This window comes from Hippopotamus amphibius, chromosome 4 (assembly GCF_030028045.1).
Source record: "Hippopotamus amphibius kiboko isolate mHipAmp2 chromosome 4, mHipAmp2.hap2, whole genome shotgun sequence".
NCBI classification, from domain to species: domain Eukaryota; kingdom Metazoa; phylum Chordata; class Mammalia; order Artiodactyla; family Hippopotamidae; genus Hippopotamus; species Hippopotamus amphibius.
Window position 1 is genome coordinate 23392184 of NC_080189.1, and position 24431 is coordinate 23416614.

At 37.0% G+C, this 24431-nt stretch overlaps 1 protein-coding gene across 1 annotated transcript in view; it reads left to right on the forward strand.

The window, feature by feature from the left end:
* UBE2H (ubiquitin conjugating enzyme E2 H) overlaps nucleotides 1–24431 on the forward strand; it is a 96363-nt gene that overhangs the window by 46220 nt on the left and 25712 nt on the right. Inside the window, exons 2-3 of the mRNA XM_057730598.1 lie at nucleotides 8413–8489; nucleotides 9061–9135. Coding sequence (XP_057586581.1) covers nucleotides 8413–8489; nucleotides 9061–9135 — 152 coding nt within the window. The remainder of the gene's footprint in view (nucleotides 1–8412; nucleotides 8490–9060; nucleotides 9136–24431) is intronic.

Genomic DNA, 24431 nt, shown 5'->3' on the forward strand with positions numbered 1-24431 from the left:
ATAAGTATATTCCTTATGGTTCCTAAGGGTGTTGTATTTTGTAGTAGTGTATAGCAACTATTATTCATAAAGATGACTTAACATCAAGAAAGGCTTAAGAATATAGAAGGAAACTTAATTTTTTTAGATATTGTAAAAAAAAAAAAAATGTTGCTTAAGTAAATTTTAGTCCTGTGGAAATTAATTTAGAGTTTTGTATATTTATCTTACATTAAAAAGAAATTGAATTCCTGGTTGTGTCTGATGCTGGGCCAGGTAGGTACCTTTGTAGATAGATCATTTCATCTTCAACAATTCTATACATGAGCTAGTAACCCCTCCCCAAAGTAAAGAAGCCCCATCTTTTTTATTTTTATTTTTAAAATTTAAAAAATTTTTTTAATAAATTTATTTATTTATTGGCTGCATTGGGTCTTAAGTGCTGCACATGGGCTTTCTCTAGTTGTGGTGAGCGGGGGTGGGGGGGGGCTACTCTTCATTGTGGTACGCAGGCTCCTCACTGTGGTGGCTTCTCTTGTTGTGGATCACAGGCTCAATAGTTGTGGCTCATGGGCTCCAGAGGGCAGGCTCAGTAGTTGTGGCACATGGGCTTAGTTGCTCCAAGGCATGTGGGATCTTCCCGCAGCAGGGATTGAACCCTTGTCCCCTGCATTGGCAGGCGGATTCTTATCCACTGCGCCACCAGGGAAGTACGTGCCACCAGGGAAGTACCCCCCTCCACCACCACCACACACACACCTGTTTTAGAGATTAAGAAACACACTCCAAGTTAAGCAGTTTACAAGGTGACTCCTAAATTGCGAGTTTACCACACTGCTTATAGTATATTGCCTCTTGGTTTGTCCATTTATACTTCAGATTTAGTGTGTTCAAAACTGAACTTAGCATCTTCCATAAAAAAAAAAAATGTGTTCCTTCTGTCCTGTGTTCCACTTTGCCATTAATAGTATCACCTCATCTCTCAAGGCTAAATCTATACTGAGATCTCAGACTGGTAGCCTCAGGCTACGCCTGTCTTGCAGCTTCATTCTTGTGTTCATTTTATACATGTTGATTGGGTGCCTACTATGTGCCAGGTACTCTTCTAAGGCTCTAGGAAATGGCAGCGAACAAAACAGACAATCTCTACCCTTATGGAGCTTGCATTGTAGTAGTAGCAGACAGGCAGTAAACTAAATGAAGTGAAGTATGTAGTATATTAGTTGGGAATGCAGCAGGATGTGTCATAGATAGGGTGGTCCTAGAAGGCTTCACTGGGGGAGAGGCACTGGAGCACGTGCTTTGTTTACGTTTAGAAATTAGGAGGTTGGCAAATCAAGTTTTTAGGTTTCTCATGAAAATGAGACATTCTGGCAGTGTTGGGAGATTTCTACTGGCTGTGCCATGTCTAGTTAGTTGCAATGCCTGTGAGAATCTCCATTTAAATCTCTCCCCTTGTTCCCACGCTGTTACCTTAGTTGAGGCATTGAACATTTCTTTTCTCCTCTTCTGTTCTGTTTGTCGTTCCTTCAGCCAGTCCCATATACACCACAGCTTGGTTATCTTCATAAAGGACAATTATGTGCACCGTGCATAGAAATACCAACTGTCTCTCTGTCACAATGTAAAATCCATGCTTGGGGGCCCTTTGTAATTTGGTCTTGGTCTACTTTCTAATACTTCCCATGGTCCACTCATCAAAATATAAATGCAGTGATCCCCATTTTCTGGGCCTATCCTGTGCTTCTCTGTCTTTGCTTTTAGTGCCTTCCCTCCATCTCTACATAATTATATGCTGTTCTTATGGCCTGTGTAAATCCTTGCCTTTCCATAGCAAACCATCTCTCTCTCTCTACCTGCAGCCTCTTCTGCTGTAAACTCTAATAGCACTTTATGCAAACTCTTTTTTTGCATTTACTTCTTAATGTACAGATCTCATGTTCTTTTGCTAAAGTTTAAGCTTCTTGAAGGCAGGTTCTGTTTCAGAGTAGTTTTTGTTTGCCATATGGTGCTAGTGGGGGAGGTGTGTAGAATATTTAGTAAACCAACTTTCAATAGAAATAAAGCCTGTGATCTTTTTTTTTAAAATAAATTTATTTATTTATTTATTGGCTGTGTTGGGTCTTCGTTGCTGCACACAGGCTTTCTCTAGCTGCAGTGAGTGGAGGCTACTCTTCATTGTGGTACGTGGGCTCCTCATTGCTGTGGCTTCTCTTGCTGTGGAGCACGGGCTCTAAATGTGTGGGCTTCAGCAGTTGCAGCACACGGACTCAATAGTTGTGGCGCACGGGCTTAGTTGCTCCGTGGCATGTGGGCTCTTCCTGGAGCAGGGATCGAACCCGTGTCCCCTGCATGGGAAGGCGGATTCTTAACCACTGAGCCACCAGGGAAACCCCAAAGCCTGTGATCTTGCATCAGTTTAATAGATGATAACGTTATATTCTCCATAGCTCAGCTTAGTAGATTCCTATTAAGTCATGTGGAAAGCATAAATATTTTGGGACAGGGTGGGGATACAAGGAATAAAACTGCTAAGCTTAAGAGATAAGACACAAGTATATTGTTTTGGTAATTGCTCTTGACGTTGTATTATTGCCTCCCAGACTGAGATAAATGAATAAAAATATACCCTCATCCTTTATATGGTGTATTCCCTTCTTACTACCTTTCATTTTTTCCCCCATACTTATTTTCTCAGTAGCTTTTATTTCTGCTATTTTTATTATTTCTCCTTTGAGTAGAAGTCTCCCTTCTTCCTAGTACAAAGAGCACAAACATTTAAAAACTTAAAAAAAATTTTTTAAACTTTCATCTCAACCAGGAGCTTTTGCTATTGTACATGACATTTTTTTTTTTTTTTTTTCTTAAAATTTAAACAAAGGCTCATCTGTAATTATTTTCCCCAGAGGCTATTTGTCATGGATATGCTCATCTTCCTTCATTGTAGATAGATTTTTCTTAGACATCCTTTTGAATCCACTTAAATTTGATTCTTCTAGAATTTGATTTACCATCTTGGCAGAGTATTCTTCTCTTTCAGTACAAAGTCTTTGTTTTCTTAAATACTGGATCACTTGCTATTTTTTTTTCTTCCTCATATTAAGTATTGGACCTCAGGAAAATGTTGGATCATTTCATAAACTCTTAAGAGAGCTACAGTAGCTAAATTCTTCTTAATTGTCATACTTGTTAAATGCTAAAGTTCTGATAACCAACTACCTTAATTTTTCAGAACTTTTAATATGGAAAATTTCAAACTAGAGAGAACAATATAATGAACCCCCATGTACCCATCACTCAGATTCAATAATTGTTGACTCAAGGCCAATGTCCTTTTGTCTGTACCTCTCTCTCCTAACTCTACCCACACTAGGTTATTTTGAAGTAAATCCTAGACATACATTTTAATTAGTAAGTATTTCAGTTTATATCTCTAAAGGAGAAGGATTCTTTATAAACATAACCCCTAAAGTATTATTTTTGTGATATTTTGCACATTACTGGATTAGCAGACATAAGATATTTTTATCAAGAAAACTAGGTAGTGAAGGTTGCTCAGTTTCTTCAACTTTCATAATGTGGTTAATCTCTAGGAGAGTTGGAAGTGGACTGGTCTGAACATGTAGATAGAAAGCCACACAAATGGCTTTTACCTTCTGCACAGAAGCAGCCCTTTCTTCACTCTAGTCCCTTACTGCCATGGATATGGCTCAGGGAGGACACCTTCTTTTATCTTATAAACTCATTATCAGCGAATTTAAGAAATAATGATGTCTGAATCCTTGACCTGCTACAGGCTTAGCCCTTAGCTCCCTTTCTGGAAAATCCCAGAAGTATATAAAAGTCACTTCTAAAATCCCGATAGACACGTTTTGCCAAGAATGTCAGTTATCTCTTGACAGTTTGGCATTAACTTTTAAATATTAGATTGTGTAATCATAATGTCATTCAGGGAAAATAAGGTGGTGGGTGGCTGGCATTTTAAAAGTGAAATGAACTTGGGTTCCTGGGAATGTTAATCATTATTCTACTGAAAATGCTGATATTCCTTAATAGCGAAATGCTAAGTAAGTAAAAAGCAGTATTTTACGAATAACTTGGAGGTGAGAAAAATGTGATTTTTATGGGTTTACTTAATATATTTTTATCAGAATAGTATCTGAACGATATTTTATATTTTCAAGCTTTGAAAGTGAGAAAGCAATGAAGAAACCTTCTAGTGAGTTTCCCGCCAGGCTGCTAGCCTGACCAGCACATTTCAGAAATAGATCATTATTTTTGTCATTGTAACCTACCTTCTCATTTGCCTTTCTTGCCCTTGACTTTGCAGTAGAGAGCAGGAAGAAACTCCTGGCCTCTACCATAAATACACATGATAACAGTAGTCAAGTAATTTTATATATTTTGTGGGTAGGTCATTCATTCGTGGTGATGGAATGGCTTATTTTTAATGTAGTGTTTTTATTTCAACTAAACTTAAATTCCTTTTTTCCATCTGATTTAGTGTCCGTACCATTCCAAGGCAGCATAAATTTAGCACAGCTTCTTCATTTTACCAACTTGGTAGAAGTTTTTAAAGGTTTCATTCAGTTTACTTTTAGCTGTTCATATGAAATGGACTATAAGAACTCTTTAATTTACAGTATAAAGTGTAATTAAAGAGAGACCCAGTGTATCTGGAATGTGGGTTATACCAGGGATCATGGGAAAGAGGAGGTTTGGAGCATTAATTTCTAATCTCATTTTAACATGACCTTTCCCAAAGAAGAATCTTCTTTGGAAAGTAGCTAAAAGCATGGACTAAATCCCAAACAGATCACAAAATGGAAGAAACCCAGACTTATTGCATCCACATAAAGGATAGACAAGCTAGCTTCAATTTTCTGGATGGGACATTCATGTGGATAACTTATAATTTTAAATGATTAATTGAGAGTAATTGCTGTGGATCAGTGTCACTCATAGCAAATTAGGTCTGATTGATAGGGAATGCTGCTTCTACTTATTTTTATATTGTAAAATTAGTTTGACGTCTTTTGTTAAACTCATTTAATCCTCTACCTTACTCCATTATTATCTTTACAAGTTTAGTTTAATGTGTGGGATATCTTTATATGTAGTACTACAGTATATTCATTCTAACTACTTCTGAATACCCAGAGTTAAGCAGAAACATATACATAAGAGGAGCTCTGGGCGGGGAGAAGGCACTAGTAAACACTAATAGGCACTAGTAGCAGCCTGTTGTAGAAATGGCTTATAATTCTTTTTCCTATTGATAAATACTTAAATTATTTTCATTTTAAAAATTTAAATAAAAATATTTGTACATGTGTCAGTCTTATATTTAGTAAACTTTTTTGATTAAATCGTAATACATATGCAGAAAGTGCACAAATCATTTTTGTAGCTCACTGATGGATGGAACTGTAAATAAAAGTGTAATCGGCACTCGAGAAGTCCCCCTCAAACCCCTTTCCAGTGACCAGTCCCCACTAGAGGGGGACCTCTATCCTAATTCCTAACACCTTGATTCATTTAGCCTGTTTGAAATGTGTGTGAATGAAATCATATCGTATGTGCTCTTTGGAATCTGGTTGCTTTCACTCACTGTAGTATCTGTGAGACTTATCCATTTACATGTAGCAGTTCATTTTTTATTGCTGTGTAATATTCTGCTGGGTGACTGTGCCATAATTTATCCTTTTTATTGTTGATGAACTTTTGGGTTGTAACCTAACTTTCGGATTATGATATCCAAAAGATACTACAAATAGTGCTATATGAACATTCTTAAATATGTGTTTTGGTGAACATAGCTATTCCTGTCTACTGGGAGTCATGCTGATGGGTGTAGCGCATACATGTGTGCACCTTTACCATGCCAACAGTTTTCCACAGCAGCTGAAACCATATCACACTCCCACCAGCAGTGTCTGTTTTTTATTTTTTTTAAAAATAACTTCAACGAAGTGAAATTTGAGTAGTAGAATAAATTCGTATTAAGTTGTAGAGTATAGTGCTGAATTTTGTCCTCAGGAATACTTATTTATACTCCACTGAACACTGGGTTTTATCTAGCTCTTTCATCTTTATCAATTAATAGTGGAAAATACCTCATTTTTAAGCTACTTTAATGAGTTGGACTTTTTATAGCTCAATTTCAATTTTCTTAACTTGGCTGCTCTGGCATTTTCTTTTTGGTTTGTCCTTTGTCCCAGCTTTATTTTTCATAATAAGGAAGTTTTAGGTGTGTGTGTGTGTGTGTGTGTGTGTGTGTGCGCGCGCGCGCGTGCTTGCATCTGCTAATTTTTCCCTCTGTGGTTTCTGGCTTTGGTGTCATTCTTAAGAAAGCCTTTTCATCCCCAAGATTTTTTTTTTTTTTTGAGAACTTAATTATTTGTATTTAATTTTGCTTATTGTAACTAGGTTTGACTTTTACTAACACAAGGGAGCTTTTTGTTGTTTTTGTTTTAAAACAATTTAAACATGTACTTTAATTTATTACATTAGCATTAGCTGTGGAATATTTTGTAAGGGGGTGTCAGAGTGTGACTGGCCAGGAAGAATTTAGTACACCAAACCATGCATGCGTGTGTCATTCGACCATGAGAAATGAAGCCAATTTTCCAATGTGGATACTATATGAATCTTTTCAGTGTGCATATTATTAAAGTGTAGTTAGTTTTCGTTTAGAAAAGAATGAGATCAAATAAACTAAATTATCTTATTTAATGTCTCTAGTGGATACTGTTCATTGCGTTTGAGCAAGGACTTTGCCAAAAATACACCTGGCCTCTGTTCTGTGGCCTACAGGACAGATGATTGGCGAGCCAAAATAGTTAATTCCAAGCCTTTAAAAATAACATTTTTCTCTATTTAAGAGGTGATTTAAAATTTATTTGGCTTTTTTTCTTTTGTATAATATAGTACACATAATTAAAATGTAATTTGTACTGCTGATCGAGAAAGATGAGACCAGTCCGTCATATCTGGTTGTTGTTGTTGTTGACTTTGTTTTTTTGTGTGGTTTTTTTTTTTTTTTTTTTTTTTTTTTTACTATTACAGTGGGATTTGAGAGCTCTCCAAAGCCCCTACCACCTAAAATTTTTATCAGTAGAGTCATTATTAGGTTAGACCACAAAGCAGAGACAAAACAGAAGGCGAGTAGCCCTCTCTTCTACTGATGTAGGTTGGTTTGGTTTCAGTAAATGAATCTTCATACCTTAAAGGGGTGAGTGTCAGGACATGTAAATTTTTGAGGAAGAGAACACAGAAGTGTTAATGCTCTGTGATTAGAGTCCCAAGCACATAAGAACCTAGAGACCAGACTTCCCTGGTGGCGCAGTGGTTAAGAATCCACCTGCCAATGCAGGGAACACGGGTTCGAGCCCTGCTCTGGGAAGATTCCACATGCGGCGGAGCAGCTAAGCCTGTGCACCACAACTGTTGAACCTGTGCTCTAGAGCCCATGAGCTGCAACTGTTGAAGCCCACATGCCTAGAGCCCGTGCTCTGCAACAAGAGAAACCACTACAATGAGGAGCCCACGTACCACAATGAAGAGTAGCCACCATTCACAGCAACTAGAGAAAGCCATGTACGGCAACGAAGACTCAACGTAGCCAATAAATTAAATAAAATAAATTTGCTTTAAAAAAAAAAAGAACCTAGTTTCCAGTCTAAGGGGGATGGAAAAGAGGGAGGAAAAGAGAGGGTGGAAATAAATACTACAGATAAGAGTTAAAAGAAGAAAATATATATTTTTACTGGTCTTTTGCATTTGGCAGTGCAACTTATAGCAAGGTTATATCACTAGTTATTTTGATTATTCTCTAAGCCAGGGAGAAAATTATGTGGACTTCCTTAGTAAACCTGTAATTTTAGGAGCACAGCATTTCTAGTTCAGGAGAATCAGTGTTTTGCTGAGTGCTTAAATTTGACCAAAGGGAATACTGAATTTATGTTGAAGGGTCATTGGGGATAGGTTGGGGCAGAGAGAGTACAGAGGGGAGAAAAGCTAAAATTAAACGCCTATTTTTCATTTACTTATATATACAATGCGGTCTTATACATTTTACATACTTAACCCATTTAATCTTCACAGAGGTCTATAAAGTGGTGTTTTCCTGACTTGCAAAGGAGAACAAAAGGCTCAAGGAGTGAGTTTACATTATTTTGTCTAGATTGAAACCCAGTATATGGCAGTTCTGGGATTTGAACACCAGGCTCTCTGAATCTAAAGCTCATTCATATTCTTTTCACAAGAGTATATATTGCCTTTTAAATTACAAGAATTATTGTTGATATTTTATATTTTATTGCTTTCATGTAAAATGTTGGTAACACTCTAAATGGCATATCTTGGCGATGCCATCCTTGGTCCTTCTGGGTACTACAAAGCCTGTGTAATTTCCTTTACCTTCCACCTTAGCATTGAGAGTAAGCATGAGGTTACGATCCTAGGAGGACTCAATGAATTTGTAGTGAAGTTTTATGGACCACAAGGAAGTAAGTATGTGTGTTGGTATGTGTTTTTCTATTACAATCTTTTACTCTGTTCCTTCATAGACAACGAGAATATCAAGGTAGATGGGATATGTGTAGTTTTTGAAAAGTAAATTTAACTGAATTCTAGAACCAATGAGGAAGTCTTGCTCTTATCATAATTACTTTATATGCTTTTCTCTTTTATCTCTGTGTGACAGTATATATTGAACATGAATTGTGAATTCCAGGTTTTGTGGAAATGTTTTTTGTTGTTTTTTGGGGAGTAGGGTAGGCATGGGATAGATTGAGATAGTAGGCTGTTTCTTACCAAATAATGAACAGTGTTTAATACTTCAAAGAATCAGGTAAATTTGGGGGAGAAAATGAATCTTTGCTAACTCTAGGTTTTTTAAAGAAAAGTATTATAATTGAACAGAGTACCTAACTAGTTATAAGAGTTCCCTGAATCTTGAAGGAATTAATTTGCAAGGTTGTCAAAAGAGGTTACGATTTGATGTTTAACTTACATTCAGATTTATTTTCTAATTTGATGACACAATCCTAATGTTTAATGTTTTTACTTTTATTTCAGCACCGTATGAAGGCGGAGTATGGAAAGTTAGAGTGGATCTCCCTGATAAATACCCTTTCAAATCTCCATCTATAGGTATGTAAGTACCCAATTTGTCTCTGTAGAGAATTTTGAAATGGGGGGAAAATCCTACATTTTATGGAGATTATTAATTCCAGAAATATTTACTTAACTGAATTTTTTCCTTTTTTTGGCTTAGGTTAATTAGTAATTTGGGGCAAGGGGGAGGAACTTCCATGGTGTGATAGAAGATGTTTAAATATACCCTTTGCATGCTTGTTAATGACTATAACTCTAGCTTTTTCTGTCTTTCATGGTCAGATTAAACAATTTTAAGACCCACTGTCCATTCAGGCTATTAACAATAAAATAATAACCATCTTAAATCTCATTTTAAATGCCAGATTGTTGGAATTCATATTATATAGTGCCTATTCTAATTGTCATTTAAAAATCCTCCCTTTATCCTACTTTGCTTTTGTTCACTCCAGCTCTGGTTACCCTTTCCCATTCTCTCCATTCCCAATCTTGTTAGTCCTCTAAACAGCTAAAGAAAGTAGAGTAGAAACCTCAGTGGGGTTGTATAAAGGGTATCTTTTACACATCTTCATTTTCTGCCCTAATTGGTGATATTAACCTATCACCCCTGTTAAGGCATTTAGTGATAATTTAGGTATTTTAGCATCAGATGCTATAGAGCTATATTTGATTGAAGGTTTATACCTTTAAGTATTTTAAGACTGTAGAATGGTAGTCACTTAGCTAACTTAAGCCAACCTTTAAAAATTTCATTCTGTAGATGATTTTAAAATGTTATAAAATACTGACCAATTTTAAGAAGGATGAAGAAAATAAAATTGCAATGTATTAGAGTGTTCTGTGTCACACTGAACTGCATGTTCAGAATTGTTAGAGTTTAAACGTCTTGCTGCTGCTTGTGGGCTTGTCTTCAGAGCTAATGCCGGAACTGTTGGGAGTTTAGACTCCTCACTGTTCCCCCATCCCAAAAGGGGTTTTTTAAAGAGGTGGACCAAAGACATTCTGAGCTATATGTTTTGATTCTAGCCCCCCATATTTCTGTCTAGGATAAATAATGCGGAAACATTACAGTAGTCAGACTAATTCCCACTCAAATGCAGTGGCCTGTCCCACTGACATCTAGCTAGTTTATAGGTTTTAGAGTTTTATGCTATAAAAATACTACAGAACATCTATAATCCCTTCTTAGTCTGGGAATTCTTAAGAATAAATTGATGATTTCCTCTTAAGGGCTCTTAGTTGAGTTTTTCAACTCAGTACTTGAGAAGATACTTTATGGATAATTGAGTTGGAAATCTCCCCATTGCTGTAAGGGCCTCCAAGTTTTAGAGTTATCAGATGGCGATACAGGAAGGGTGCTGTGGGGTGCTGAATCTAAGACTGAAAATTGGCTTGCTAAATCTAGTTTTGTCACCCTAGATTCCTAGTCAGAAAGGAAACAATATAGCTTGTTGAAACTAACAGTGAATGTGTAGGAATACAATTACATATCCTGTGGAAGTGTAGTTATTTCTCAGATCTTGTGTTAACATATGTTTCCAGGTAATACAGTTATTTCATTATAACTTTCAAAGTGAAAATATCTAAACTTCAGACATTGTTTATTAACTAATGACACAACAGAAGCCTCTGTACTTTCTTAAATCAATGATGTAACATCAGATTGGTTAGGACAAATGACTAGGCTGATTTACCTTCTTTATAATTTTTCCTTTGCCTTTTCTGTGTGCTTTTAGAACTCGGTAATACCTACAAATGTGTGGCATCTTCTTTTAGGGAAGTATATCTAGTTTAAGTTTGTACAAGCTGTCCTTGTTTCCTCCAAAGGAAGATTGCATAAGAGAGTTTTAGTCAGTTGTGTGGGGTGACCCATTTTCAGATCGTCAACAGTATAATTACTGTTGGAATGTGCTTTAAACATTTTGAGAGGTAGTGGCTCATGTAGAACAGGCAAGGATTCCTTTCTGAATTGTATAGATAGCTGCAAAATTATACAGAAGGGCAAAGAGATAAGATAAATCCAACTTCACTGTCCTTTTAAACCCTGCCTCTATAGTATCTAGGCATGCATACCCTTCTTTCTGAGCCAGATTTTGAGATGTGCAAGTTTAGATTAAGTGTTTTAATGTTTAGCTCTTGGGATTTTAACATATATGTGTATATATACTTTTTGTTTACTATTACTATGTATATTTTTTTAATTGTATAAATGCAGCATATCCATAGTAAGAATGTAAGGAGGTCCAGGTGAGCAAAAGTAAACTTAAAATGTCGTATCCTGTCCCTCAATGGATATCATTACTAAAAATTATTATTTAAAGTGCATAAAATGTACTTTAAAACATTTTTCTATGCATATTTGCATGTATATGCATTGTAACCTGACAGGCTTATCTTTGGGATATATTCCAAATACAGTTTTAGATAGTTTTCAGTAGTTACATGATTGCATGAGGTGTAACTAAAAATGTCCTTGTAAAAAATTTTACATCTTTAAATAAGTGTCCCCCCCCCCCCCCGCAAATAGCAGTAACTCAACTCCTGTTTGAAAAGAGAAGGAATATAAACAAACTCCTGGGGAAGTTTTGAGCTTACTCTTACAATGCCATCATTGTTCCAGACATCTTAAGCTCATCTTTTTTGAATTTTACATTCTCTCTGAATATCATGAGTGATGGCAAATCTTGATGCTTTGAAGCTGGATATAAATTTTTGAAATAGCTAAGGGTCATTTAGTTCTAGAGAATAAGATGAATTGAAAAATGAAGTAACATCAGTGAAAGTCTAAAATGATTTATGCAATTGACTTAAGTTTCAGGATTATGATTTTCTTTTAAACTGGCCCTGTGGGCTCTTTCAAAAGGAAATTATAAAACTCCTTTAATCAATGGTAACATCATTGAAATATTTGGATCATTTTCCAGAGAGACTGCCTTGATCTAAATCATATTTGAATCTTTAAGTTCTGATTTATTTGAAAGTACAGACTTTTATCTTTTTCATTCAGAAACATTCCTAGAATGCTAGCAGTACTGCTGGGTGTGTCACTGTGTAGTAAGAAGAATGTGATTGGTCAGTGCACTGGTTATCAGGAAAGAATGGTTCTGGCCTTGGTTCTCCTTGACTATGAGAATGATACTTATCTGAACTGTTGTTTCCTCTTCTAGAAAATGAGATAATGGAATTAAATGAACTCTGCATGTTTGATATTGACCAGTATATTAAATAGAATACATGATATATGGCATTCTACCAGATACTTAGGTATAAGGCTTTCACTAGCTGGAAGGAAAAAAATCAATATATATAAGATACTGCATTTGTTTTAGTGACAGCATTTCTTTGCTTTTTAGGAGAAGTGTGAGTCATCACCTTAATTGAGGAAGAGAAAGTATATGAAGCAGATAGGTTTTTATCAGTATTGTGTTTCATGTATTGAGAATAAGTCTACAAAACCTCAGAAGTGAAAGTGAACATAAGGAGTTTATACTCCTTCAAAACCCCGAGTAATGCCCAGTCCATGAAGACTGAGTTCTAGGCAAAGAAGTTGCTACAGAGATCGCCATGTTCCATACTCCTCCAGATTCACAGTTTTCAGTCGTTACACATATGCTCACCTAGTAAGAAAAGGCTTTTACCCACCAAAGAAAAGACTTGCGGTTGCTGTGGGGGAGGAAATAAAGATGAGTGATCTCATATATACAGAGGTCATATAGAGCAATTTTTTATAAAAATTAAAAATAAGCAATAAGCATAAGATAAAAAATGGTTTTGTCTGATCCAACGAATGCAGATTAAAAAATGAGAGGATATGTGATTTGTCAAGTTGGCATATTAAACATTGTTGGCAAAGGTGTTTATGATGTAGCCAACCTAGCATTATATGTTGATAAAATTTTGTATCCTTTGAGTGATTTTACTAGATATAAGGAAATATTCAGAGCTGTACACTAAGATTAACGTACAGGAAAATGTACATTGCAATGTTATTTTTAAAACTTAAAAGTTGGAAGCAACCTAAATCACCCAGTTGATAATAAAGTAAATTATGGTACATTTTAATGGACAAAATGTTTCACAACCATTACTCATATTTTAACACCGTCTTTAAAGAAACACGGGAGGGAATTCCCTGGCTGTCCAGTGGTTAGGACTTGGCGCTCTCACTTCCAGGGGCCTGGGTTCCAGGGGCCTGGTTGAGGAACTAAGATCCTGCAAGTCACATGTGGCACGGCCAAAAATAAATGAGTAAATAAGTAAGTAAATAATAGGAAAATGTATAACATTATATAGTGTAACTATAATTTTTTCCATGCACATTCCAAGTATGAATGCCAGATATTGGCTATTGTTATCCATGGCTGTTAAGGGAATTAAAACCATTTTTTCTGTAATTCCCAAATATTCTACAGTTAAGTTCCCTTTTTTTTATAAAAGTAAATATTTAAAAACATATGGCAAGTGCACGTCTTTTGAATGTCCTGTTTACGTCTTTGTCCGAGTCTATGCTTTTCCTGTCTTTTGTTGTAGAAAGCCACCAAGCAATCCTTGGCCAGAATTCTCACCTGGTAGCTTGCTAAGGGCCTGCTGGCCCCCATGTGTCCTACCACTTTTCTTTCTTTTTTCCCTTCAATTTTAATTATTTGTGTGTATAAGTGTACATACTGTTTCCTTTGTTTCTCTGCTTATAGTTTAGTCCTTCTTGGAGTATCTTTACACCTTTAAGTATAACTATTCTCCACTCCGTTTCTTCCTTCCCCTCTTCCTTTCTCCTGGCCAGTTACTTTGAGCAATTCTTATCTGCTTCTTTTTTCAGTCTGACTCTTCTACCTGTGTTCCCCTTTCTTCCATTTCTCTCTTCATATGAACCAAAAAGGCCCCTGTTCATAGCTAATAATAACAGTAATACTTTTGATAAAACTAATCCAAGGGGGGGAAATTATGTCTTCTAATAAAAATACAACATAAAATATTAGATTTAAGGCTTCCAACCTCTGAAGGTCTTGAAAACATCTTGAAAAGTTCCTTTCAAGATCTACAGTACTCGCCATCAGACCTACCTATTTTACTTTAACACTAGCATTCAAGAGAAAATTTTAAAGTTGTCATTTAATCTTATTTTTAAATGATTACTGGCTAGTACATTAATAGGCACACATTCTACTAATTTCAGATAGAACTATGGAGTATTTTAGAATCTTTTGTAAATAACTTTAAGAGCAGTCTGAGAACTCTGTCACCGTTTATACTTCTTTTAAATAGAAAACTCTTTTGTAAGAGCCAGCTAACAAGTCTAGAAACTAACTTTTGAAATACTACCTGTGTGTATCTCCATATTAACAGTGAGGAGGACTGTCTCTAAGGAGCAAGCTGTATGCACTGTGTGTCTGGACTGTAATTTGATGATACCAAAGCTGACTGTAAGAGGAATGGTTGGTTGAGAACAAGATTCTGGAGAGACCACTTAATGGTTTGCTGAATGTTGATAGAATGGCCAGGGAAGAAAAAACAAGCTCATTCTGCAATGTAATTGATGCCAATAGCATATGGCAAGAGCTAGCCAAATCCATTTGAGTAGAGACAAAATGAAAGAGTCTTGGACAAGAACAAGAATTAGAATGCTATTTTGAGCTATACCAATGGCCTTTACAATTAAGTCAGACTATCATCTAAATAGAATGGTTTTAGGTCATTCTGTTCCAAAGGAAACTAGACTAGATAACCTGTCAGAGTTACCTAAATTTCCCAATAAGTTATCTGAATTTCCCAGTAAACCTAAATTTTCCAATCTGCCACCAGTTCTATTTTTTTTAAAGAACTTTTATTGAGATACAGTTAACATACAACAAACTGCATATAGTTAGAGTGTACAATTGGGTATCCCAGTCTCCCAGTTCATCCCCCCACCAAACCTCCCCGCTTTCCCCACTTGGTGACCATGTGTTTGTTCTCTACATATGTTGTGTCTCTATTTCTGCCTTGCAAACTGGTTGAGTTGTACCATTTTTTTATAGTCCACATATATGTGTTAATATACGATATTTGTTTTTCTCTTTCTGACTCACTTCACTCTGTATGACAGTCTCTAGGTCCATCCATGTCTCTACAAATTCCCAGTTTCATTGCTTTCTACAGCTGAGTAATATTCCATTGTATATATGTATCACATCTTCTTTATCTATTCATCTGTTGATGGACATTTAGGTTGCTTCCATGTCCTGGCTGTTGTAAATAGTGCTGCAGTGAACATTGGAGTGCATGTGTCTTTTTGAATGATGGTGTTCTCTGGGTATATGCCCAGCAGTGGGATTGCTGGGTCATATGGTAGTTCTATGTTTAGTTTTGCAAGGAACCTCCATACTGTTCTCCATAGTGGCTGTATCAGTTTCCATTCCCACCAACAGTGCAAGAGCATTCCCTTTTCTCCATACCCTCTCCAGCATTTACTGTTTGTAGATTTTCTGATGATGCCCATTCTAACTGGTGCCACCAGTTCTTAATTAAAAGATACTCTGATAATCAGTGCACCATACTCTTTTTACTTGTGCCAGTGATTTCACCTTTTTTCATTGACAAATTAGCAGGCTCTTCTGGCATAATACATTTTTTATTTCACTATGGCCAGAAATAACCTCACAGTATTTTTGGAATGGAGTTTTATAGCACGTTGTGTCTAACTATAGAGCTTAGAATATTTACCATTTTACTTTGAATCTTCCTAGTTGGAAACATTGTACAATTACTCTCTCAGAACTACTGTGAGTAACTTAAGTGAGCCCTGTTTAGTCAGGAGTGGTCCAGGATTTGGAGAAGAGAGGAGTGTGTCTTTCATGAGAGGTTTGGGGTCATTTAACAATGACTACTTGAACCACTATGTTTCTACAAATAGAATGAATTCTTAGACTAAGGAAGTAAAATTCCATTAAGTTCACCTATATACTTTTCTACTTTTTATAACCTTGGCTTTGAATTTAGTTCCTGTTTCAAACAGTTACATAATTGCTACTGTGTAGTGATCTATATCTTTTGAATTCCAGTAGAGAGAAACAAGGTTCTAGTAGAAAAGTTTCCTAAAACAGTTTTTTTAAAGATAATGCTATGAGAATGTAAGCCATTGTTAAAAGCTCTCTTTTTTACTGGAGTTCTGAAAAAGATTTTTCAGGATAGATTTTTGTAAAGATTATGTGTGGCAGCTGAGGCAGAACCAACTTTCTCATAAAATAGATATATCTTACATCATTTCTTCTAATCAGCTCTACAAATCTATCAGATACCAACTGTGTGCAGGGCATTATTCTAGATGCTAGGGATACAAAAGTGAACAGATTGTCCTCTTGACCCGCAAATCCTTTGGGGGGTGGGGGTGGGAAATAAAGCAAAATTTAAAATGTCTGATAACTTTATGCAGAGAATTGATGTGATAGAATTGACATGATAGCTGTCTTAGATTAGGTATTCAGGAAGGGCTTCTCTGACAAAGTAAATTTAAGCTGAGGTTTAAATGAAAGGGGGAAAAAAAAGCCAGGCCTGATCCTCCAGGGTCAGGGATGAGAGCATTTTAGGCAGAAGAAATTTTGAAGACAAAGACCCCAAGGCAGGAGCTTAGCATGCTCAGGGAAGAGAGATGAGGCTGGGAGCCTGGATAGAGAGTGAGATATGAGGAGTCCAAGTGGTAGGCTGGGTGAGGCCCTGTGGGGCTTTGTAGGCCAGGTTAAACGGTTGTTATACTCTTAATGTAATGGAAAAAAATTATTGCAATGTTTTAAACAGGTTCAGTGATCACTCTGCTGTTGTGAGAAAAGAGAAGAGATACTGGTGGTTTGGATCAAGGTGTCAAGATTGAAAAACTCTTGTGTATTGGGTTGGCCAAAAAGCTCGTTCAGTTTTAAGTAAAAATAAGACATTTTTCATTTTTACCAAGAATTGTATTGAACAATTATTCACTAACTGAATGAACTGTTGGGCCAACCCAATAGATCCACATTACTTTGAAGAAATCTGTCTATATTGAGGAAAGCATACAAAGGAGGCTGGTATCTAGAGTAAGATAAAAGGAAGGCTTTACTTTTTATTTCTTGAATAGGAGATTTGGAAGGATGTTTATATGCTCATTGTAGGGAGTTGTCTAGAAGAGAGGGAAAGCTTGGTGATGTTGGAGGTCACGAGGAGAGTTAAAGGAGCAATGCCTTTGACACTGTAGGAAGGGACAAGATCAGAACACAAGATCAGAAGACTAGTACTTGAGAAGACCATGGACATTTGAGCAAGCTGTTGAGGCAGGAGAAATTACCATGGGCGGGGTGGTGGGGGGGTGGATTTTGTTGGGGAAAATGAGGGATCCTGCCAATTGGCACCCATTTTCCCTAAGAAAATGGGCAGGGCTATTAAGTGAAAGTGAGAAATGGAGGGGCAAAGGGAACGGGAGATTTGCAGAATAATGGTAAAATGTCCAAGTCATTGGGGAATGGGTAGCAAGCTACTAGAGAAAGGAGAGAGGAAAATTGTAGGGGATGTTGAATCCACAAAAGCTTACAGAGCACACTTTTTAAAATTGGTATATTTGTTTACTTACCTCTCTCCTCCTTGCCAACCCAATAGATATAAACTCCAGGAAGGCAGTTCCTGGGTCTGTTTTTACTAAAAATCCGTTTCCCCAACTCAGGGCTTCATCCATTGCCTGTTCTGCAGAAGAATATTTGTTGAGTGAGTGAATAAATGAGTGAATGCCCATTTAGTGGCATCCTCAAGTCCAAGAATAGAGAATTGTGAATGATTGGTTTCCTCCAGTTGTAGGTGGGCATTTTGGAGGGGAGAGGGCAGGGGATTTGCAGAGGATTGCTAGAGAGTGATGATGGAGAAAGCTCTTAAACCTAGTAAGGAGAAGGGGTGAAAATAAGAGGGTGGTAGGTAGGAAGAAAGAGGGAGGGTCAATGGATTAGAGTTCACAGGTGAAAGAATTGTTCCTGGGGTGGGAAGCTCTTTGACAGGGAAAGGAGACTGGTGGGAGAGGGGATGTTCTGAATTTGTGATTTTGGAAGTGAAGCTGTTTGTAGGGATGACAAACTTAAAGGCATGTCCTGGGAGTGTGAGTAAGATCGAACTGAGGAAAGATCATTGAGGAGAAGCTTAGAGAACTGGGAGGCCAGGGTGTGAGGAGGGTGGTCTGTGCAGGTAATAACATCACTAAAAATGATAGGAGTTGTTGGGGGAGAGACTTGGGGACTAAGTGAAGTTCTCAATGATGGAAGAAATCAGTAGTCAAATTGGCCCTCTCAGTGAAAAACCTGGTGTTAGCAGTTTGTAATATCTAAATTCATTCAGCTTCACCTTACTGTATAGCCAGAGTAAAAATAATAGTCGCCTTTCATTTCCTTTCCCCAGGCCATCTCTAAGGGGTATCCTTGCTTTTGCACATGCTTGCTTCTGTGAGAAGATCTGTCCATTTCCTTCTTGAAGCTGGCTTATGTCAGTTTTAATTCTGCCTTTGGCAATTCATTATTATATAATCTTTCTATTTGCTGTATAAAAATTCCACCTAACTTGCTGTTTAGGTTAGTTCCTACCTTAACTGTAGTAGATGATCTCTAGCTTTTGAACTGGTTGGGTATTCTGACATCTTCTGGGCATAAAATTCATTTTCCCTTTAGGATTGGTGGTATGATGAAAACATATATTCTTAGCTTCATTTTTCTTTAAACTGAAATTCTTCTAAAAACAAATGAGTAATATCTTAGTTCCCTTGAAAAAGCTTGTTCACACAGTTGAAGATTTGTTCATATTCTTGGTGTTGGTGAAAACCATATTGCTAAAAGGAACTTTGGAGGTTATATCATCCTGTTCCCTTATTTGAAGGATGGTAAAAATGAAACTCAGAAGGGCAGAGATATGTTACTATGAACTAGTTGCAGAGTCTACCTTCTAGCTTCCAGTCCAGTGTTTTTTCCCTATGCCAAATGCAATCAGAACAATCTTTTTAATAGTAAATATTAGAGTAACTGTATTTTCAATTTCCAGTGTGATAGGGTTATTAAAAAAAAACACACACACAAAACCCTAATATCCTATAATCAAAATACCTTCTAATGCTCTTGACAGTTCCTAAAGGATCAAGAGGTGGATATGTAGGGGCAGATATTTTCATTTTAGAATGAGAAAAGTGAGACGAAATTACTTGCCTGAGCTCATCAGGTAATAGTAATATCATTGAGTGCTTACTGTGTGCCAGTGACTGGTCAGATGCTGTGGCATGTATTCATTCAGTCTTGGTGACAGTCCTGTGATGTGTGGATACCATTATGTAACCCAGCTTTATGAAGAAGGAGTCAGAAAGGCAAAGAGATTCAGTCGGTCTAAGCGGAACTTAGGCAGTCTGACTGGAGCCTGATCTTTTAACCATGACTTTATGTAGTAAGAGTGTCAGAGACCTGAAATAAGGTCTCAAAATTTCAAGTCCACTGTGTTCTGTCCACACTCTGCTGCCTCTTACCATGAAAATAAATCCTGCCTGATTCAGACGGTGTGGTTATATGAACGACTAGGAGAGTGAAAGATAAACTGTGGAGACAAGAAAGAGATTACACTCTTCCAAAAGTGGAACTGCAGGAGAGTAGATTTAAGGCTGAAGGTTTTGGTAAACTGCTAGGTTGGTAGAAGAGTTATGCTGTTGAAGGATAACACTTCACCTTTTCTTAGTTATAAATGAACTTTTCTTATCCATCCAGCCCATTCCTCAGATTCTATATTATCAGAGAGAAAGGAAGAAACAGAAAAGAGGACCCCTTGTTGAGTTTAGATCTCCTGAACACACACAGGATCAGTTCAGAAGTTCCCATGACACAGGGCAATGAGAGTGAGCTCCTTGCTTGGTTCCTCACCCAAGAAGAGACCGGTCCAGGTCCATCTCTCCTGAGTAGGAAAGGCTCAGCTCTCGGAAGAGACCTCTGCCCGGGTGTAGGCTGCCATGGGCTGGGCCTGGCTGTTTGAGGTAAGATGAAAATCTGTCTGAGGGTGTGCTAATGCACAAAGTTGGCAGTATAGCTGTCACCAGTGAAGCTGGCAGCATCCCCACCCATTTTTTAGCTGGAACACCCGAACTCTGATCACCTCCTGCATGGTAGGAATGGAGAGCCAAGTTATTGCCCTTAAAAAATTTATTGTCTGAGATACTACTAGGGGAGATAGGATTTAATCTTTAATAAATATATTTTAAATAGTTATCTCTACTTTAAAAATAGAGAATTAATCAGTTTCATTCTGAATGGTCTACTTTATGTGGGTATTTGTCCTAAAGATAGAATATCAGAGTAATTTAATATATTCCTTTACTGTTTTCTCAGGAATTCATAAGCTTATAATTAAATTGTATCAGCCACAGCTGCCTAAACCATCTGCAGTCCGGGTTCATTTCATCCCTGGGATAAAGCTCTCTCTTTTTTGCCTTTTGTGCTTTTCACCCATTTACCTTAGGGTGGATTTACCTTGTTTCTTGAGTCACCTTGTTTGAACTCTCGTTTCTTCAAGATTATTCTGGATGAAGTTTCTGGATAGGTGACTGGCCCTAGATATTTCATTCTATCCACAAATGTGATCACTAAAAATATCCCCACAAATAAAGGGAACAAAGATGGAAAGTGTAATTAATTTTTGCCTCTTATTTACATATTGACCTCAATATCAGTTATTCAAAAGTGTGTACAGCTTTGAACCAATCCCCTCCTGGGACTGGACACAGAAACAGTCTGAAATAAAAAAGTTTTCAGCATGACTCAGCACAGCATTATTTATTTTCTCTGCTTATTAGCTTAGGGGTCAAGAGGTTTGTTATTCTGGAGCTGTTGAGTATTGGAGTGGAACAAGCCAAGAGCATGGCATATTTCTCTATTTTAATAATTTGTGCTTTTATTTTCTAAGATATGTAGTTTTGCATCACCTAAGCATGGTTTGGATTCCTCCTCCAGAATTAGAAATCTCCTATTTCCCTTCTGATAAAAGATAGAGGACAGAGGTGGATAGAGGACAGAGGTGGTAAGGTTTTTAGCTAAACATTTGTACCTATTGTCCCCTTTTCTATACGTGCTTGAGCCATGCCAGAGAATAATTGTCCAAAGAATTTAAAGAAAGGCATTCTGAATTTTATCTGATCAAATCACTGTTATGTATCCTTAGAAAACGTTTGGTAGTGAATAAAATCTTAAATCATGTGGATTAAAAGTGACTTGCTGCTTCCACTTATCATGTTTCCATAAAAGCAGTTTTCAAAATATGTTCTCTTAAAATATCTTCAAAATAGTTGCTGGTCGAATGGAAACAAGTGTTGGGAAAATTCTCTTGTTGCAGACAAATTCATTAGCGTGGTGATAGCATTGCCAAAAGGAAGGAAAACATGCCAGGGCAAACACGCTCAATCCTGAGAACGTTCCTTCTCTGAATTCCTAGCCTGTTCTTTCTCAGTCTCCTCCCCTCCTTGTGCAGGAGTTCCATTGTTGCCATCATTATCCAGAATATAAATAGCTTTGCCAGAAATGCTGCCCACAGCTTGTCCAAGAACAAATGTAAAGGAGATGTATCTATGTATATCTGTATCTATCTATGTTTATACCTGCCCCTTTATCTCACACACACACACACACACACACACACACACACACACACACACACACACACACACACACACACACACACACACACACACACACACACACCCCTTTCCATTTATTTGCGTTGGGTATTTTTCTAACAGTAGAAAAAGCCTGATATAGGAAGAGATGATTGTAGTGTGGAAATTCTTTTTTGGTAGAATTGGTCTGGCTGTGCTTGTTCCTCAATGACAAGGTTATAAATTGCATTTCTGCCTACTTTGGAATAGTCAGCGAATTTTGTGTCTCTTTGTGTATTTTAGCATGTTAGTAGCTTTGTATTATATTCTCTAGAATACCTCTGTACCTAAAAATGTGCCTCACAGTATTAATTTCCTTTGTGGACTTAACCATTGGCCATTTCCCCTTAAATCCTCTGTTTTCAGGGGTCTGGCTGTTGTTATTAAATCCTAGATTTTAGAGCTGATGGTCCTTTTACAAACAGAATAAGAGTGGAGGTTTTGGAGATCATGTAGTCTAGCTATTTCTCTTTGCAGGTAAAGAAACAGGCCTGCAGAAGTATAGTGACCTGATCAAGGCCTGCAGTTAATAGCAGAGTTGGGACTAGAAGCCAAGTCCCTAGTAGTACTTTTCTCTTTCCAGTCCGATTCTGCTCTCACCTCAGAGCTCAGATGGGGTTTTATATTTAGCAGGGGCACTGGGGACTGGGCTTCAACCCATTTGTTACTAAAGAATATGTTTACTAAGTGCTTTTTGGCCCTCTTTCTTATGTAGTCTTGGACTCAACCAAGCCATAATCTAGATTTAATTGAAAACAGTGTGGAAACTATATTGATTCCAAATGTAATCTCCAGGCCTCGTACAAGGAGGGAGGCAGGCACCTTAATCTTTCAGAGACAGTGTTGATAAACATTTAAAGCTTTTTTTGCCTTAGCTGTTTCCTTGACTTATACCTTTGAGGCTCCCTGTGACATCAAATTATTGAAGCTTCATTCTTTTCTTTTTTTAATTTTTTTATTGAAGAATAGTTGATTCAGTGTTGTGTTAATTTCTGCTATACAGCAAAGTGATTCAGTTATACAGTATATATTTTTTAATATTCTTTTCTATTATAATTTATCATAGGATATTGAACATAGTTTTCTGTGCTATGCAGTAGGACCTTGTTGTTTATCCATCCTATATATAAAAACTTCCGTCTGCTAACCCCAACCTCCCACTCCATCCCTCCCTCAACCCCTCCCCCAACCCCCAGTCTGTTTTCTGTGTCCACGATTCTATTTCTGCTTCATAGATGGGTTCATTTGTGTTGTATGTATTTTAGATTCCACATGTAAATGTCATATGGTATTGTCTTTCCCTTTCTGACTTCACTTAGTATGATAATCTCTGGTTGCATCCATGTTGCTGCAAATGGCATTATTTTGTTCTTTTTTATGGCTGATATTCCACTGTATATATATATACCACATCTTTTTTATCCATTCATCTGTTGATGGACATTTAGGTTGTTGCCATGTCTTGACTATTGTGAATAGTGCTGCTATGAACATAGGGGTACATGTATCTTTTTGAATTATAGTTTCATCTGGGTATAAACCCAGGAGTGGGATTGCTGGATCATATGGTGATTTTATTTTTAGTTTTCTCATGCTTCATTCCTTCTAGCCCATTTCCATTGCTGCGATCCTACTTCTGATACAGGGGTAGAGGTGATGTAAAAACAGAGAAAATATCCCCACCACTAAGAACTAAGTACTGTTAACATTTGTACATATTTGTTTCCAGTTTTTTAATCTGTGTGCACACTTTTTAAAAAAACAGTAAATAATATACAAGCATATTATCTCTTTTTAGTATGTGTGCTGCCAAAGCAAGCACTATCTCTTTTTTAAAGGAATATAGTTTCACAGATAAATTCATCTTTAATCACCATTCCCCATTCTGGTCCTTAATTCCCACCATGACCTTGGCCCTGCACCCTCACTAAATAATTACTCTTGTAAATTTGGTATATGTTGGTCCAATACAGTTTTCTGTACTTGTTACCACAGAGAATGTGTAGTATTGCTTTGTTTCAGTTTATCTAAATGGTATCATGCTGTGAATATATCATTCTGCAACTTTTTTGTTTCCCCTCAGCTTTGACTCTATCCTAATTGATACATACTGACCTAGTTCACTACCTTGGCTGTATAGGACTCCCAGTATAAGTTGTACTGCAGTCTCTCTAGTCCCTTGTTGATAGGGTTGAACTTGGTTCTTGGCTTTTATAAACACTGCTGCAACAGATATCCTCATGGGTCTTCTTGGACACATGTATTGGTGTTTTTCTAAGGTTCAATGGAATTTTTATCCTGCTTTTTCTTCTCTTAATATTAAGGCATGAACATTTCCATTGGCTTGGTATAGTCTCATAAACACATACCTTGTAAATCTAGACTTTGAACCATCTTTAATGAAAAATTAATACGAAATAGTAATTGCACACAAATCTTTTTGCATCAGAGTAATTTAAACATTGCATGGGCTCTCTTGACAGTAGTAGATAAAACATTAAGCTATTTCAACACAAAAGATTAAAAAACAAAAATTGGAAGCATGATTAGTACTTGGAGTGGCTAGAGCAAATGAGGATTGGAATGCCTAGAATTTCATAGATTTTCAAAGATGACCTCTGTCACACCTCATCCTTGAGAATCCTCCTTTGATGCCACTTGTCTGCATCTTTCCTGA